Genomic DNA, 18,332 nt, shown 5'->3' with positions numbered 1-18,332 from the left:
TAAATGTCAATGTTAATGAATATTTATCTGTTTTATTTCATATAATCTTATTTATACCTTTTTATAAGTTTTTCTATTATAAAAATTTTAATTAAGAATTAGTATGTATTTCACTAACGAGATATCGAATATGTTAATAAATGATCGACATAACGAGTTTCATATATTTTTCGATCGACAAGTAATTGAATAAAGTCCAAGAAATATTACACTAATCCATCTTAGTCTATCCATTTTAATGCAATGGATCTAAGAGATATTATATATATTTATAATCTTAAATCCGATACGAACATGTGTCGATGTGCATATATCAATATAATTTTCATAGATCCATTACTCCAAATCAATATAAAATATGGTTCATCAATCACCGATATGATGCGCAGCAGCAGGAGTTGTAAACTGCATCGCGAACTACGTTGATCTGCAAAATAAAAATATATCCAAATTATAGCTTAAAGCAACTAATATTTCAAGAAATAATTGTTACGCACATAAAATACGTATAATTATGAACGATTATTTCAAGTTTAAAGTCATAAATTTACCTCAACGTTGCTTCGCCGTCGCCGGATGCCCCCCGGGCCTCCTCCTCCTCCTCCTCTCAGATTTCTTCGTGGCATTCACACTATATATTCACAAAAACATGGTTAATTATAATTGCACGTGCACTAATACTTTTATACGACACTTCCGTAAATTATTTTTCGTCACATTATTACTAAAAAAATAATATGAAAAGCGCGTGCAAATACAATTCGCTCGACATCTTGTTAATAAGCGTAAAATTTTTAACGGAGGAAAATTTTAATAGATTATTGATGTATATTCAATAATTAGACGTATTAAATAATTAAATAAATAAGTTAGAACGCCGGAGTTATGCTACGTTATTGGAAAATATTAAAATGCGGGTTAACTACGATTAATTAAATGCGTCGCGATCTATTTGACTTGATTTGATTTATTGTTTAATTCGATATACAATGTTCATATCTATTACCGATAGAAAAATCTGATGTTAACAACTTCTCATTGCATGATACGATACAATTAAAGTTGATAACTATTCATAAGGAACGCTCGCGTTTGCTCCTAGTCTCGTTGGCGTCTCGAGAAATAATACGCACCGAGCGCCGTTACCTGCCGGCACGACTCTCACCGCGCGGACGTAAACAATGTCGCGCGCTCGCATGTATACAATAGCATAACGTACGTTATTAAAAAAAAACAGACATAAGCCGCGTGCCAATTGATATTACTACGAAATACATATACACTGAACATATTCTATCTCTCGCAAATTAATTATTGATAAACGGTATATCACTTCGCATTAAATCGCTCTGCTCCGTGCATAACTCCGCGCTTTTGATCCAAAAATAATTAATGGACGAAAAACTTGAACTGTGATGTGAAATATCCGAGATCGAGCAGATTCGAGAATATAATTCGCTTACATATAATATATTATAAGATAATAATTCATAGTTTGTATCTCAATTCCTACTGTAGGAAAGCATAAATTGCGTGAAATATCTGTTTCAATAAATAGTCACTCCTTACGAGTCGTTAATTATGAGAGTCAGTTTGCGCGAATAATTAATAATCGTTAAATATTGATACGAGAGAGGGGAAAATAATCGCGTTTCCTCCTAATATTTGTCGTTCTCGCATCTGGAGAAAATAAATAACGAAATAAGTAACGATACGGAATATCCGCGTCACAGCTTACCGACTCGAATCTCGTGAATGATCGTCGTGTATCAGCCAAAAACACCATTGTTACCGAAATATTTAATATTATATTTAATTGCGCGCTGGGTATCCTGTTTTTCGTATTTCTAATTTCGGTAGAGTTTTCAATAGAATTTTCAATTATGATAGATTATTGTATCGTGCTATTGTAAGTTATTATTAAATTTTACATTTTGAAGAACAAAATTTCGATCGAAAGAGATATTTATAAAAATTAATTTACTATTTTTTTTACCCAAAAACTATTACGATCTGGGCTATTGAAATTCGGCAATTTTTATAAATCATAAGATATAATTTAAAAAAAAGTAAATAAATAAAAACAAAATAAAATATTAATAAAAAAAATAAAATTACCGCAGGGTAGCGATTTATTTTTTCTTGAATTATTAAAACCAACACCGCTTTCATGTAAACTTAAAAATTTAATAATAAAATAACAATAATAAATTAAATGTTTCCCTTTTTCGGTCGTAAAATAAAGATAAATTACATTATTTTTCATTCAGATTTAACATTAAATTTAATACTTGTTTTCAAACGAAGAAATTAATAAATTCTTCAAATTTTTATTAAAAGAAAAATTTAAATAACCTACAACTGTTAAAATGTGTTTAATTTGATATTATCAACTGATTGCACATTTGCATATAAGAAGCTAAAAAAAAATTAACTGAGCAATAAAAATTAGTATCATATTAAAATTAATAAGTCAATAGTTCGTGTAAATGTAAACTTAAATACGTAAACTTTGCGCGATATTATTGGTCAAATTTAATCATTTATAACTCGAATTTTCGTATAAAGATTTTTTAATTCTTTTGCGATCTCCGCTGTTAAAGTATTATACGGTTACCATGAAGCATCTTGTACATTTAAACGTTGCAGATCAGGGATATCATATTGATTGCGTACAGGCATAAAAAAAATTTCCGTCTTGATTTGTTCTAATAGAGTCGCTCTACTAACAAGATCTCAGCCCTCGATCAAAGATGGTCCCGTCTCTATGAACACAAAATGGCCACATCGCGGCCAACGTCACGCACCGCTACGCGTGTGCTCACACCCACTTCCTTTTTACGCCACTCCCTGACCCGGGCCCGCGTCAGGCCTCGAGGAACGGATAATCTACGACCGGGATCGCCGGGAAAAATCGAGAAACCAATCGGCGATACGATACGAAAAAATTCGAGAGAATAAACGTAATCGCGTCGGCCGAGCAGTCGACCAATAATTTAATATGATCAGTGCCCAATGAACAAAGAAACCGATAAAATTTATAATTACCACCTTTTAATCGGAAGACCAAATGTTTCGCGGCTAAATTGAGTACCGATATAATTATTTACAGCGCAATGGTAAAAATACCAGACATAGACGTCACTTTGCCGGGCGTTATATTCCCTCGTATTATTCAGCAATTATCAATCATCTCTCTGATATTGATTAACGCCGCTGGAAATTTATTTAGCCAACGAAAACAGAATTATTTGCGAATTTACGAATAATTTCGATGCATACGAATGTTTTCAATCCGCGATGAAAATGAATACAAATTGAAGAACTCTCTCTTCCATATTCACCTTCGATATAATCGAAATATTTTGAAACAGAAACAAAAGAGTGCATGTAAAACCGATTGCGGCAGAATCTCTGCATTTCTGCTGAGGCAAAAATCCTGGTGCAATGCAGAAAATCGGCGGCTCTGGCAGACATACGTACAGGCTCATACTGGGACCAGGAAGCATGGAATTGGGAATGGTAGCGAGCGAGAACAGCGTACAGAGAACAGCGAACGTATAGCCTCGCGAGAGAGATGAATCTGGTCACGGTGGATCATAAAGTCCCTCGGGGATTCGCCCACGCCGCGTCCACTCTCTCAGCCGAGTCGGAGAGAATAAGCTGGAGGAATGAGGAGAGAGCAAGAGAGAAAAAAGAGTGAAGAAGAGAGAGAAAGGAGAGCGGGAAAGATAGGAAAAGAGAAAGAGAAGGGGAGCTCGAACGTGGGATGGAGAAGAGGGGAAAGAGCGTCAGAGAAGTCGAGGCACTCGCGGCGCAAAAAGCGAGGATGCAGGCAAAAAAGGAAGAGCGCGACGAAGAAACCGGTTTTTTCCAGTTGGGCCAGGTCGGGGCGTCGAACCTAGGGACCGCAGCCTCCCTCCGAGAATAACTTACATGCAGCAGCGGCGGCGGTGGCGGTGGCATGGCCAACGACGCCGTCCTCGTTGCCGTCTTCTCAATGCACTCGCGGCTGCCCCAGGTTCGGGATAAAAAAGGAGATAGAAGGCATAAGTATGCCGGCGGTCGGCCACCCACTCTCAAGTTTATCGCGGGACAAGAGTGGAGCCGAGCCAAGCGAGAAGAAACACGTGTGAGAATACGCGTGTACGCGAATGATGAAACGGAGCTGGGAGGAAAACCGGAAGGAGGAAATCGAAATGGATGCGACAAGGCGATTATCGTCTGATTGGTATCCCCTCCCACCTAGCCTCGTGGCATGCCGTCTCGCTTGTTTATGAGCGGGAAGAGCCGGCAGAAAATCAGGATTGTGCGCCAGCATCTGACACGTCGTTAAAAATGTCGAGGAAAGGAGGAAGTACGAAGAGGCTTTAGATGAGCGTGTATATGTACTTATAAAGAAGATACATTCTCTCCCTCTCGGAACGAAGAGAAGAAGTCTATAAAGACGAGTGCGCAAAAATAAATCCACGTTTAACATGCGAAAAGCGGAAAATCACGACAATAATAGAGGAGAGGCAGGAGGTGTGTGAGAAAAAGGCGGCCATGTCGAAAAAATTCCGAGGTCATTGCCGTTCAGAACTTGTTTTTAGCCTTTTCTCGCTCCGTGTTCGTTGCCTCAACGCGTTCGCGATTGTCCCAGGTCCGGAATAAAAAGAAAGACGATCGACAGAGAAAGAGGTAGGGCGAGGTATGTGGGAAGGGAGAGGCGAAAAAGTATGAGGAAAAGAAGAAGACGAAGTCGCGAATCGGAGAAGCAAGAACAGGAAGGAAGAGAGGAACGGGAGGCCCCGAAACTCTTTGGGGTCATTGCCGTCCGGTCTTGTTTTAGCCCGTTCCTGCCCGTTCACAACCTTCTCTTTCTTTTTCGCGCCTTTTTCTTTTTTCTCCTCTCGTACTGCCGTTTTAAGCACTCTTTCGAACAAGGTACGGCCGCCGCCATGTTTTTCCTCGAGCGCGTGTACACCTACCGCCTTGTATGCGTGCAAGCAACCTTCGCGTGTTCAGATAGAAAAAGAGGAAAAAAGAAAAGAGACAGATAAAAAGGGGGGACGCAACAGAAGAAGCAAAAAAAAGACATCAGGATAATGCGATCGGTGCGAATCGGTTCCTTACCGCGTGACCAGCCAGAGAATGAAGGGGGAAAAAAAATCATTCTATCTGGCACTGAGAGGACGTCGAATTTCATTTATAATTTCATTTTAATCCTAATTTTAATATGGCCGTTGATAGCACAACAAATTCGGTAAAATAAATCGTGAGATAGAGCTTGTTTAACGTACAAAGCAAAGAAAAGAAAGAAAAAATCAAAAGGAATGCAGATGCGAGCCGAAGATGTGCTAGCAGCGACCATGGTAGTTAAAACTGATGTATGGTACAAGCTAGTCATTCCATGCTTCGCATTCCCGTTCATGGGTGAGGTCGCACGGGGTCGATCGGAGGTCCAAGGTCGATGAAAGTGCTCGCTTTGTTTTCGCAACGCAACGTCTGGCATCGGCCTTTAGGTACATTCATACGCGAGACGAGGCCGATGCCTGGCAGCATTAGTCGATGAAATCCCTAATCGCGGTTAAGGATTAATCTGCTCCGATCGTTCTCTGGACCCCACGCTTCCACATATTTGTCTGTCTAGGCTTCGCTTCAAGTTTCCCCGATCATTATACTCCCTAACGCTCCTCTCCATTTACTCGAACCGAGTGCTCTGATCTGGCGTTAAAGACAATGTTTTTAATCGGTCAAGACTCTTTCTATACATCTCTAGTTTTACATTCATATATCACAAAGTGTTCGAGATTACAAAATTAGAATCAGTAATACGTATTTGAGAAAAACGTATATGGGCACAGTATTCCTCGCAATAGATACGTTGGAGATTACGATTGTAATTCCAATAATATCGAGATTTACACCTTATACCTATCCCATAATATTCCAAGAGCTAGCTATGATCTTTACAGTATCTTCGCCGACGATTCACTTGCCGCAATCTAGCCATTTGCCAAACATACAATATAATTCTTTTTTAAAGCAACATTAAAAATTAAATCATTTAATTAATTTTCCAATCTATACAAAGATATTTCAGAAGCAAAATAAAATATAAAATATTGTTTTTCGTTTGATAAGAAATGAATAAATTGCGGCAGTAAATGGATCATTATTGAACGGAGATATCAGTATACCTCGAAAGAGAGAAAATTTCGTCTTTTTTTCTGTTTCGTTATCTCGATTCTTTTCAATCGTACTTGACCGACTGGAAACCCAGCCAGGGCGCGATACCACAAAGTTCCTACCAGACACACTCGACATGAATTCCCTGTGCAAAGGAGTAGTTTGTGGTGGCGGCGGTTTATTGGTGCCTTAACTCTCACTGGTCAATCGTTCTGTTCTGTGCCCTGCCTGTCCTGCGCTTCTGGTTCGCAACTCTGTGGTGGTATTCTCTGGGTCGGCTCTCTACCGGTGCGCCGCGTGTGCCTGCTTCCGGTACTTCCGGGCCCTCAAAAAAGGAGTTGCAACAGCGTGTTGTGTTCCAGCAACACGCCGCCCTGATCGGCGGTCCGAACGCAACCAGCTGTCCAGTATGCCACAAGCTCTTCCTCGGCGGTGAGGCGTTGATGGAGCATATGAAGCACACCCACAAGGACCCGAACGCCTCCGGAGTTGCCAGTAAGTATTAAGAAATCGCGTATCAACCGCCCTCTCGGCCGGTCGTCTATGTCTCTCTCCTTTCCCCGCGCGTTGCTTACCATTTCTCTTCATTCGCGCACCTACTAATCTTCGTTAACCATAACCAATCGATTAATTGGAATCCGATCGCGGAGTCTCGTAAGCGGAGTGCATCGTTGCATGAAGCGAGCTTGAGAACAAAACCTTGACCGTGTCATTCCTTACTGACTAATCAACGAACTTAACACCAAATCTTGCTCGCGCATTAACTTTCTAAGCGAAAGACCTAACTCTGTTCTTTCTTTTCTAACGCATTTAATTCTTAGCCAGAATCTTTAACTATGATCGCGAGGAGCCCCTTAAGGGTTCTAAGATAGAGAAAGAGAGAGACCGGCATAGACACGAGAGCGGCGACGTTAATCGTGAGTAGGACTAAGAGAGAGGTGGAGCAACCGCTCGTCGAGACACGAAGGGTGGTTCGTTCTTTAGCCTTTAAGTACGTTTCGCATCCATCCCAAAAACTTGCTTTGGCGCGGGCGATACGCACACATTGTCCTTGTTCACTTCTTCGTATTGTTTTCGCCTGGGCGGGAAAGACGTGTAGCATTTGGCACACTCGCCGACTAATACTTGGGTACTACTCGCTAATACAGATACACGATGCTTCGAGGGTGTCTCGTTCGACCTCTATGCGTGCCTTGACACATGCGTGCGCGATACGTGTGCAGACTGGCGGACGTACAGAGAGAACAAAAGTCAACCTACTCTGCTTCTTCGTTCAACTTTAAAGCGAGGAATCGGCGTTTTATTCTTGATTGTGAGTGCCGACACGGTGGTCTGTCACAGTGATATCGACATAGTCGGCATTTGAAATGTGAAAACTAATGAATCGCACTATATTGCGAATACACGTTAAGCATATAACCTTATCGTTGTTTAAAATCGCAAGAATTTAGATGAGATTAAAAAATCGACTACGATCGACAAGACGAATGATGATATCTTTTTATTCGTGTCTGTTCGATGTAACAAATAGCGGACGTTTTTCGTATATAAACGATCTTTTCAAAGAGTTTTATATATTTTTTTTTCTCTGTACGTTTGCATATGTGCAACGCGCGCGAGTACGTCTGTGTGCATCCTGGCTTTTTGGGCCAGCGACCTTGCTCGTGAAAGGGAGTTAGCAGCGCGGTGGCGACGGCGCCGGCCGACGAGTACTCTGCTTGCCCGAGGTCAGTGCTCTCTCCTGGTCCTTGGCTATCCGCGTCCGTAAGGTCTCCCTTCGCCTTCGAGGTCGACCGGAATCTGTGCGTACGTACGCGCGCGCGTGCACGCGAGTGCGTGAGAAATAAGGTGGGGGAGGAAAAAAGAGAGAAAGAGAGAGAGCGAGAGAGAGAGAGATGTGAGAAAACATAACGATGGTGGAGGAGTTGGGTGAGGAGGAGGCGGCTTTCGTTCCTTGGGACGCTTTATCCTGCTTGGCATTGACCTTGAAATTGTGTCGCCCTATTGTTCCCTCCGCTGACTGCACAACCTCCGTTGCCGGGGTTTACCTAGCGAAGCGACGGACCGCCAACCACCCGTGCCCAGTGTGCGGGAAGCACTACGTCAACGAGGGTAGCCTTAGGAAGCATCTAGCCTGCCATCCTGAGACCAGTCAACTTAGCACAAGCCTCAGGATGTGGCCGTGCTCGGTGTGCCAAGCCGTCTTCACTCATGAGAGCGGTAAGTATTTAGCCCACGTAAACGTGAATCGATGGGCCGATCGGGTCCCAACAGTAGCTCGGAGTTCGAAGTAAACACAGTTGAAAGTAAACACGATTCATTTTCATTCTATGCTGTAAACTTATGATTTTCATTCTGTGGAGTATAACTTACGTTTACAACAAGTGACATCAATTATCGTCCATATACGCGCGACTATATGATCATCTTTCTATACTGTGACCACGCTCGTTTTCCTCTGGTGTTAAGGTCTCCTGAGCCACATGGAGCACATGAGAATGGACCCGAAGCATCAGTTCGCGGCGCAGTACGTGCTGAGCCGCGCGGCCGCCGAGAGGCGGGAAAGGGAGATTCTCGCGAGTTCGAGTTTAGGTATAACAGACAGACACATTTCTCTAATGTCAAGGAATTAAGTGGCGTCAAAACCGTCGCATAGAAAGTACGACACTGCACGACGCCAATGACTAAACGGTGTTCTAATATAACGACCTTACGCTGTACAGGAGCGGGTTTGGGCGTGTTGGGAGGAAGTCAATCTGGAGGACCGCAAAATTTGCAACAACCACCAATGTGCCCGTCACCGTCGGCCCATTCGGATAGCAGTAGCGGCAACGGAAGACTGTCGTCGGCCGGTAGTGAACCTGGTACGCTACGATACTTGTTCTACGTCTACCAAGTATCTAGATATAATAGTTATAATATTGTCGCATTTTGCCCGAGCACAGTTTGTAATCTCGCCGTTATTCACCTTTTTTTCTCTGATTTCGTTAATGACATAACTGTTGTGAAGTATCATTAGTGAACTTATTGTAGTACACGTAAGCTAGAATATATATGAATATATATGCTTGAGTCGAAATAAAATATTTACGAATTTCTGGTCTGAGTAATAATTCTCTCATGTGAACGGCGCTCACTACGGTCTGCTCTTATGGGCGGTTTCCACTTCGGGATGTCGCCTTTTTAACGCTTTAGCGTGCCAATTTATATATCGACGCGGAATGATATATGCTACCTAGTTAGACTAGTAAAATGTGCGTGAAAACCCCCGCCCTTCCATCTACCTGTACATACTGACGAGAGCAGATTTTTGCGCAGGCACCGGTCTACTGAATAACAACAACAATAATAACAACAATAATATGGCGTCGCCGGGACCGAGTGGCAACAAGCTCAGCGAGATACTGCGAACGGGAAGTCAACCGGGTTCGGCGCAGCAATATCATGATGAGATGCAATCGCAGCAACAACGCATGGCTGTCATGGCCGCCGTGTCAGCGGGTAAGAGAGATTATATATATATATATATAAAAGGCGCATGAATCTTCGAAAAATGCGTTATCACTTATCAGTACAAAATTGCACGAGAGGGGAAAGCTGATAGCTTCGTTCCAATTATTACCGATAAAACTTGATTTACAATGTTGTTTCTCCGCTCACAACATTGCATTCGCGTTACCCGCTTTTCTCATGTCTTCGACGAGAACTCGAGCGAGCAATTATAAGTACGTTCGACGTGACTGCATTTGTTGCCGAGGGAAATGACGTTCCTACGTTGCAGAAACGCGTTGCACGATTATTATGTGTGTTACTGTGTGTGATATCACCGCAAGTTAATTTAGTAAAATTTATCGCGCACGTAGTTTCTTTCGCGGAGAGCTACAAGTCGTAACTCGTCGAGAAACTTGCTGAAGAAACGATGATAGGAAAAACAAATATCGGAATTCCTTACCATCATTCCTCTCCTCTCTTTCTCTTTCTTCCCACGATCAAAGTTGACACGAGACAGCGTTTGCGAACAACCCTCCTTGACACGTGTTCCACAGATCGTGATTCAATCGCCATGCTCTACCATAAGATTCTGAAACACATCGTAAAATACTGTCTTAAATTTAACATTGCAAAAAGAGATGTTTGTTAAAATATATACCTTGCAATCTATTGCTATTTAACATGGATTAGAAAAGCGTACTATATTATTTAGATATAGGCTTTAAATTACTTTCGATGGTAAGCGAGATGTGAAAGCGATATTTCTGTTAGGATTGCAAAATTCCGTATCGCCTAATCTCTCGCCGGTCGACATGGCATCGCTGGCGGCGGCTATGAGAATGGGCAATAACGGTGATATGAGCGGCGGTACTCAAGGATCGACGGGACCCCAACAACAGGGAGTGCAAGCGAGTGGACCGGAGCAAGCTCTGAGAATGCATCAGGCGGAAGCTTTGCTCCGTTCTCAAGCCGAAGCTGCCCTACGACTTGCGGTAAAAAAGATAGCTAATTCTTCTATTACAAAGTTAAAAAGCACGACTTCACAATCTTCATTTTAAATATTCAAAACGTAATATTATAAAGCTATAAAGATTGAGAGAATAACTCATAAGTTGTATTCTTTCGCAAAGCAAAGATAAAAACAAATAATAAAAATCAAACTTTAATGAAAGTAAATCAACAAAGTGTAGTGCCTATAAAAGTCAACACAAGATGTTCAAGTATACATTGATTTCATTTTATTCAATTAAGATTCATAAACGTTTCGATAAAAAAGCAAAAGTAAAGACAGCTCAAACATTTCTCAGTTCTTTTCCTCTTTTCAACTTTTTCTTACATCTTTGCGCAGGTATCTCAAGCGGCGGCAGCCGCGGCGAGTTCCGCGGTGGGCGGCGACGTAAGGCATCATTTGGGACAACATAACGGAGGCAGCACCTCCGGTATGCCGGGACACCATACGAATCAACAAATGTCCCAACAGGATGCTCTAACGCCGGATCTCGGTAAGTGATACAAAAATCCGGTGGCACGCTGTTGTACGACTGTAGCGTCGAAGTCTAATTTCGAGACTTTTTTTTTGAGTTTTAATTTGTGATGAAAACTTCTACAAATCGTCGACACTCGACATCTTTCAGGAGAAGCGCTACGGCTACAGGAGCAGCGATTAGAGCAGGCCCTCAGGCTTCATGGCGGCGATCCGCGCGCCCTGAGTTTCACTCTGGCTCAACACGTCGTCAACCAGCAAAGCAATCAGCAACCATGAAAATTCAGTTACTACTGAGATGAGTGGACCCCTTGGGCGCCGGATCAGACGACCCTACAGCAGAACGAGCGCATGAATCAGCAACAGTCGCAATCGTCGACAGAGCGCTCGACACCGTTGCACGATCAACAACAGCAACAGCAGGGCCCGTCTACTATCGGTCATCACCAACAGCAGCAGCAACAGCAGCAGCCTGAAGACCGTGGCGTCAAGAGAAAAGCCGACGAGATGATCGGTAACTCCGAAAACGCGTAAGAGCGATTACGTTCGTTATGATCGACATGACGTAATTGTCATCGTCATCGCTGACGTAATTCGCTCCTGCGCCCAAGTGCGGTCGCCAGAATTTCACTCACTGTCTCAGCAGTAAGAAAACGGAAACAAACGAAAGAACTTTGTAAGAAAGAATGTGTACTTCGGTGTCTTCCTACTCGGATAGAACCGATATCAGGCCGGACCTCAACCGGAAATTGATCGAGGGTATCATCCTCGGTTGACGAACTCTCCGGATGGGGCCGCGCCAGACGACGGGAGGAGAGTGAGAATACGTACGTGTATAGCAAAACCGTTGCACGGCACGAGGCGGTCAAGATCGACGGTGGCGACGGTCGTCTCTCGCGATTTCCCGCGCGCTTCTTGCGCGGTTCCGCGTCGTTCCTACACCGGTCCTGGATCAAGGTTCTGTCGAACGGTATCCGCGACGGCGTTCTCACGTTGTCTTCGTATTCCGTTAAGATTCTCAGGACACGTCGCCACTGCCGTACCACCGCCTCGACTTCCGAAACGTGCCATAATAACTAACGAGAAGTTGCTTAAAAAACAACATTAAGTCATCTCGGTTATCCTATTTCGGGGTAATCCGGGGTGCGCTCTGAGGTACTATGATCTTTTAGTACAAGAGCCGATTAAGCGGTATGAGACGGTACCGAGGGTCCAACGGGCGATCCTCGACCGTCTCGTGCTGGCCAGGCTCAACAAACCTAAACTATATATAAATATTATACATAGATACGTCTAACTCCACCGAACCGCGCTTAAAAGGTTCCACCCCCTAAATCCCCTAATCGTAAAAGGTCCCGTAATGCTTAAAAAGCGAATCGCACACCAACGTAACATCCACGTACACAGGCTCATCATAACGTGTGCATCGCGTGGTCGCGACGAACGTTTCACCACCAGCGAGTGGTGCCGTATTGTCGCGTTGTACGGTTGTTAATTATATACGTACCGAAATCCCCTTCCCCGTGTGTGTGTGACAGACGGACGCGACGCAATCCGTACGGACGTTTTCTCACTTGCGATCAACGTTTCGCGCGACGACGACAAAGCGACGTTGACATTCCGCGCACGAGAAAGGAACGTCGTCGGACGTAACGCGTCGGCACAGATACGTACGCACACACACGAGCATACACACGTAAATACATTACACATACATTACACATATGTACACATGTACAATACATATATTACAAAACTCATCAGCAGCACACTTTTAAGGTGAAAATATAAATGCGCGCAACTTGTGCTCGTCGGTAGCACGAAAACTATTAGCTCATAAGCGAACAAACAAAATATAGTTATTACAAACAGTTATATTATATATATTATATATACATACAGAGTATGAAGAGTATGACAGAGACAAAAAACCGGGCGAAACCCATTCACACTTACACGTTTAACTGAAGGTGCGGTAAGCGTGAAAGAGCGAGCATTTTTCGTGAACAAAGCACGCGACGGAGAAGAGAGAAATAAAAAAATAAATGCTAAATATTATATATATTATATATATAAATATTATAAATAATGAATATAGGGTCTATGAGACTAGGATAGTTAGGCGAAAGGGAAATATGAGCGAATGCGGAGCGCGCGCCCGCGTAGGTTTTACGTGATCCCAAGCATTGTCGATGTGAGAATGCGACCGAAGCGGAGGAGGGCATGTGCAAAAGCGAGAAAGGGAGAGAGAGCAAGAGAGGGAGAGAAAGAATATGTGAATGATTTTACGAATGAACGACCTTGGGATCGACGTAGACACACGGGCGCGCCGTTGAGCGAATGATCTGATCGAGTAAACGTGAATGCTTCGTGAGCATCAAGGAGGAGCGAATGAGAAGACGAGAGTGAGATTTTAGAGTGGCATGCTTCAGGTAATCTGAGGTCCTGTGATCGTTATAAGCGAAATATTTTTTTATTTCCGGGTAATATAATCTGAAACGCGTAAAACTCTTGCGTCGTTTTGAACTTTTACTTGCAATATACCGTTACGTTCTCGCAATACTTAGGATGAAGAAGAATAAGAAGACGAATAGGAAATAAAGAAGGTGGATGAACAAAAACAAAAGAACAAAAAGAAAAAGATAATACGAAAATGAGGATGACGAGGGAGAGGAAGAATATAAAGAAAAGTCCGTAGGTTTGATCGTGGAGCGAACCGAACCAGCCCCTTATCCTCTTAAAATTCCCCTTTTCACGACGTTCCATCAATTCGAATCTCCAGAGTTGACCAAATTTTTCATCGTCCTGTTCATCTCTCCGAATTTTTGACTTAAGCTTTTGGATCATTCGTACTTTCGATAGAATTATCTTTCGATGAGACTAGACGAGACTTTCCCTGGACAATTTTTTTTAGAATTCTTAATATAATTTCTCTGAATGTGTTTATATAAACTTCAAAATATATTTTTCAGAATTTTTATATAACGAAATATTTTAAGATTTGTAAAATTTCTCATAATTTCTATAATTTCTGAAAATAAAAATCTTAAAAAGTTCAAAGTACTTTTTCAAAAAGTTTCATAAATTTATATTACAAATTCTTAAAAATATCATGAAATGTGAGAATTTTGTTCATCAGGACTGACTGTAAAAAACATCAGAGAGAATCATGTTTATGACGTTTCGTTGGAAATAATTTTCTCGAAGCACGAGAATGAGAATTCCTAAAAGAAAGTAAAAACCGACGGAGATTTAGAAAGGCGATTGAAAAAAGCGACGAAGAAAAAAAGTTAAAGCATTGAAAAGTCGATTCGATGAGCATTTATCTATGACACGATTTGATTTCTTCGTTTCTTGGAATGGCAATCGCGGATTGATATATCTAATGCGGAATTGAATGATAGCGTGCCGAATTTCACATCTTTGGACATTAACATCAATCGCATTACTATTATTGTTGTTTCCTTTCGGAGACTCGACGAGACTCTTGACCGACTTATTTTTGAAAATCATCCCCTTTGATCCTCGCTTTTCATCCAAAAGTTTTCCTTTCATCTTTCGAAAATGTAGAACTTTCTAAATTCTGTCAAAAAAAAGTACGCCTACGAGTATAACTAGCAAAATCTTTTCTCTCGCTACGTTTGGAAATTATATTTTCCATGAATTATGAGAAATTATGTAACAAAAAGCTTCCCTTTCATGACGCATATACTTCCTTCCCATCTTTCATGTCCATTTGTTCGCCAATTACGAAAATAACCTAACGTCGTCATCTTCGTTGAACGTAAAAGACACGCGCCGAGAAGCCGCCGGATAACCAGGCTTTTTGACCATCTGGGACGAGAGATGAAAAGATCACTAAAGGATTCATCGTCAAAGCTACATTTAACGATTGCACTCGTCTCGCGATCGGAACTCGACGGATACGTCTGGCATATTTCTTTTCAAAAAATTTTCTAAAATTTGTGCTCTTTCCTATCAAGATCAATTTAAAAACGGGTCAATTTCATCATCGGGATCAATTTTTTCGCAAATCGTGAATTCGGAAAATTTGAAAAATTTATAAACTTGTTATTTTTTTGTAAAAAAGAAAAGAATAAGCGGAGCTCCTCGAGTTCCAGTGATCGCAACCGCGGGTCGATTCATTGATCGTTATTATTAAAGTTTTTGCGTTACAGGGCGTTTTTTCCTCGGATTAAGTAGTATGTAAATACACCTTGATATCACAAGCATAAACTGAGAATTTACTGGTAAACTTAAACGAACGTACATAATGCGAAATAGGGTTAGTTTCTATGTAAATACCTAAAGCTGGACGAGTGCATACACCTCGTTCACGCAACCAACGATAATCGTTTCTTATCGAACCAGAGCTTCTGTTCGTTGTCGGCGCGTGCCCACGACGATTGGCGATCGCTTCCGCCGCCCTGACCTCGCCACCACCCTAAAGGGTGGACTTTACATCCCTGAGGAAGGATCGCGTGCGGGAGCGTTCGCTGTCTCTCGGGCATCACCGATCGGGAAATTTTTTTTTTCACGACACTAATACACTTACACACCAACACTTACACTACACGGCATTGCGATGGATTGTACAGCGATAGGAAAACATCTAAAACACAATCGTCGCACATTTCGACGCCCACCAAACACCTTAGGGATCGATTTTTCAAAAAATTTCCATCGATAAAATATCGCGTATTGTTTTTTGGATAATAAAAGAATCGCGAACAATGAAACATATAATAAGTAGTATGGTAAAAGTTTGTAGCGCTTCTGTGCGAAAGATGCGAGCGTGCTGCACAAAATTGAGAATGAAAGAAACATGAGAAAATCTGGAAGAGAGTGGATGCAAAATTGATAGAGATTTGGAAATCTGTTTAAAGCAAAAAGGAATGTTAGTCAATATCGGTGAGTTTGAGAATGGACGATGGAGCGAATGAATAGAATTTAGTTAGGCAAAGCTGTTAGCACGTGTCGCGCGGCTGAAGCGCGAAGTAAATTCTCGTTTGAAAATTCGCGATTTTCAAGTGAATCGTTATTACATTTCACGGTCCTTAATCGAGCGTCGAGAGATATCAAGAACGGTGCACGAAACAGGTAGTAAGAGCGCAAAAGAGCGAAATAAGGAAAACGGAAGGATGGAAGGTCAGAGCGGTTACTAATTACCACCAAATCACCATCACAAAAAAAATTAATAAAACAACAACGACAACAATACAAAACACTACCATCACTACCACGTCGAGATCCTTCATTCATGATAATCGCGATCATGAAACGATTGACAGACGACTGTTTTCGACCGGTGCATCCTGCCGTGCGCCGAGGGTTGCTTTTATAATTAGTAAAGCGACAAGCGTAATGATCGGCGGGATGGTACCCAACCTTCCCCCGATTTCAATGAAATAACACATCTTCGCGAAGGAAAAATTCCCGAGGCGCCGGCCCGTGCCCCGCGAACGTGTACCATAATTTTAAATTTAAACGAAAGGTAATGCAAAAAAACACACACAAGCGCGTTAAACAATAGATCTAGTAGTGTATGTTCTGTAATCAACTGAGAAGTAAGCAAGGATAAAGATAAAGAAAAGTAATAATAAAAAAATGCGGGTCACACCGCGAAAAAAGCACAAAAAAAAATAATTTACAAATATATTGATTTACATATGCCCGTAACTCGTAAGGGGGCCGGTGGCGCAAACGCGCCCGTGTGAGATTTTCGGGCCCTACGACGTAGAAGGAGAGGGGACGGCGGGACATACACGGGCGTCCGCGAGTCGCGACACAAGACGTGCTCGCGGTCATAAAGCGGAAGCGGATAAAGCGCAAAAGACCGTGGAAAATCTAAAGAGACGGTTGGGTCGTCCGTCTTCGTCGCGAGAGAGGCGGCGAGCCGCGTAAAGACGAAGAGGAAGACGAGAAAGCGGCTGTGAGCAGCGACGAGATACAAAAGGAGATGGAGGCTCACATGCGCCTAACGACGGGAGAATCCGGAGAGGAAAGCCCCGAGGCGTCACGGACGACCCGAAGACATATAAGTGCCCGACCGTAGCCCACTCGTGGAAACACGACCAAAAATAGTCGAAGAGGCCCACAATGGTAATAATGATAATAAATATATATATACGGAAATATATATATATATATATATATAATGATGAAGAAAATCCACAGCGCGACGTCGCCTGCAAAATCGGCCCTACCCATAATCTTAATCTCTTTCATGTAAATTTGCTAAATGTTTAAATAATCTAAAAAGTGCCATAGCCCGGATGCGCTGGTGCATACTCCCAGCGCATACACACTTACAAATACGACTCGACCTTCACGAATCAAACGAAAAATCCGCGGATACGCGCGCGCGAACGCGCTCGCGGCCGCGGTAAAATTGGTATTCTCGCCAAGGAACAAATACAGTGTAACAACAGTGACAGAAACCAACGCAAACAGGATACCCCACAAGACGAGCGCGTACCTCGCGCTCCCAACGAGATACACAAGTTAAAGCGAAGTTGCCCTGGTCCACGAGCGTGCAACCCCGCGCGCTCAAACAGTTCTCAATACATGAGCACGCGTGCATGCGTGCGTGCGTGCGCGCGTGTTCACCCACATAATATACAGTACAAGTACACAGTTATACACTTCTTATACACTTTAAGCACACTCGTCTACACTTAATTACACACGCTACGGATATGTAAAGCCAATTAATTTTGTAAATTGCCTAAAAAAGAATTTTTGAAAAGATATTAATTCGGCCCCATAATAACATTATATTTTTACGCGTGTCATGCAGAAAACGCCGATCCACCTAAGAAAAGTCTCGGCTTTTTTCTCACGAGAGTGAAGAAAAGTCTGCTTTTTAGGTAGAGACGCGTCTTCTCGGGCACCGTTGGAAAACGTTGTCGATTTTTCACGGTAATTTGAGAAGAAAGAGCAAAATTCGTGGATGATAACAGCACACGCGTTTGTGCTGGTAGTGCTACGTAACATGTATAAACGCAGCAAAATTTCGCGGCCTTTGGCATACGTTTGGATGCAGTACCGATGATGAACGGTGCGTGCGTATTCGCGTGAGACACGCGCGAGTGCGCACGCTCAAAACACGTCCCGGACTTGACACAAGAGTACCCGGATGTGACGTGTGGGCGGCCTCTTCGTCGGGCTAAGTCCCGACAACGGA

At 42.6% G+C, this 18,332-nt stretch overlaps 1 protein-coding gene and 1 long non-coding RNA gene across 2 annotated transcripts in view; one reads left to right on the top strand and one right to left on the bottom strand.

Moving 5' to 3' along the window:
- The window catches only part of dati (zinc finger protein datilografo), a 73,638-nt gene extending 60,561 nt beyond the window's left edge, over window positions 1-13,077 (top strand). Inside the window, 8 exon segments of the mRNA XM_018451108.1 lie at window positions 6,507-6,666; window positions 8,179-8,391; window positions 8,641-8,763; window positions 8,895-9,035; window positions 9,478-9,672; window positions 10,435-10,655; window positions 11,012-11,165; window positions 11,298-13,077. Coding sequence (XP_018306610.1) covers window positions 6,507-6,666; window positions 8,179-8,391; window positions 8,641-8,763; window positions 8,895-9,035; window positions 9,478-9,672; window positions 10,435-10,655; window positions 11,012-11,165; window positions 11,298-11,425 — 1,335 coding nt within the window. The 3' untranslated portion in view covers window positions 11,426-13,077.
- On the bottom strand, window positions 375-10,227 carry LOC108724650 (uncharacterized). Its single transcript, XR_001936711.1, has 3 exons — window positions 10,124-10,227; window positions 552-631; window positions 375-427 (listed from the first exon to the last, which is right to left on the bottom strand). It is a non-coding gene; the product is annotated as an uncharacterized lncRNA (long non-coding RNA).
- Window positions 13,078-18,332: the final 5,255 nt, after the last annotated feature.

The sequence above is a fragment of the Mycetomoellerius zeteki genome, unplaced genomic scaffold (genome assembly GCF_001594055.1).
Source record: "Mycetomoellerius zeteki isolate Tzet28-1 unplaced genomic scaffold, Tzet1.0 scaffold31, whole genome shotgun sequence".
NCBI classification, from domain to species: domain Eukaryota; kingdom Metazoa; phylum Arthropoda; class Insecta; order Hymenoptera; family Formicidae; genus Mycetomoellerius; species Mycetomoellerius zeteki.
This window is presented reverse-complemented; position numbering and strand designations above follow the sequence as displayed.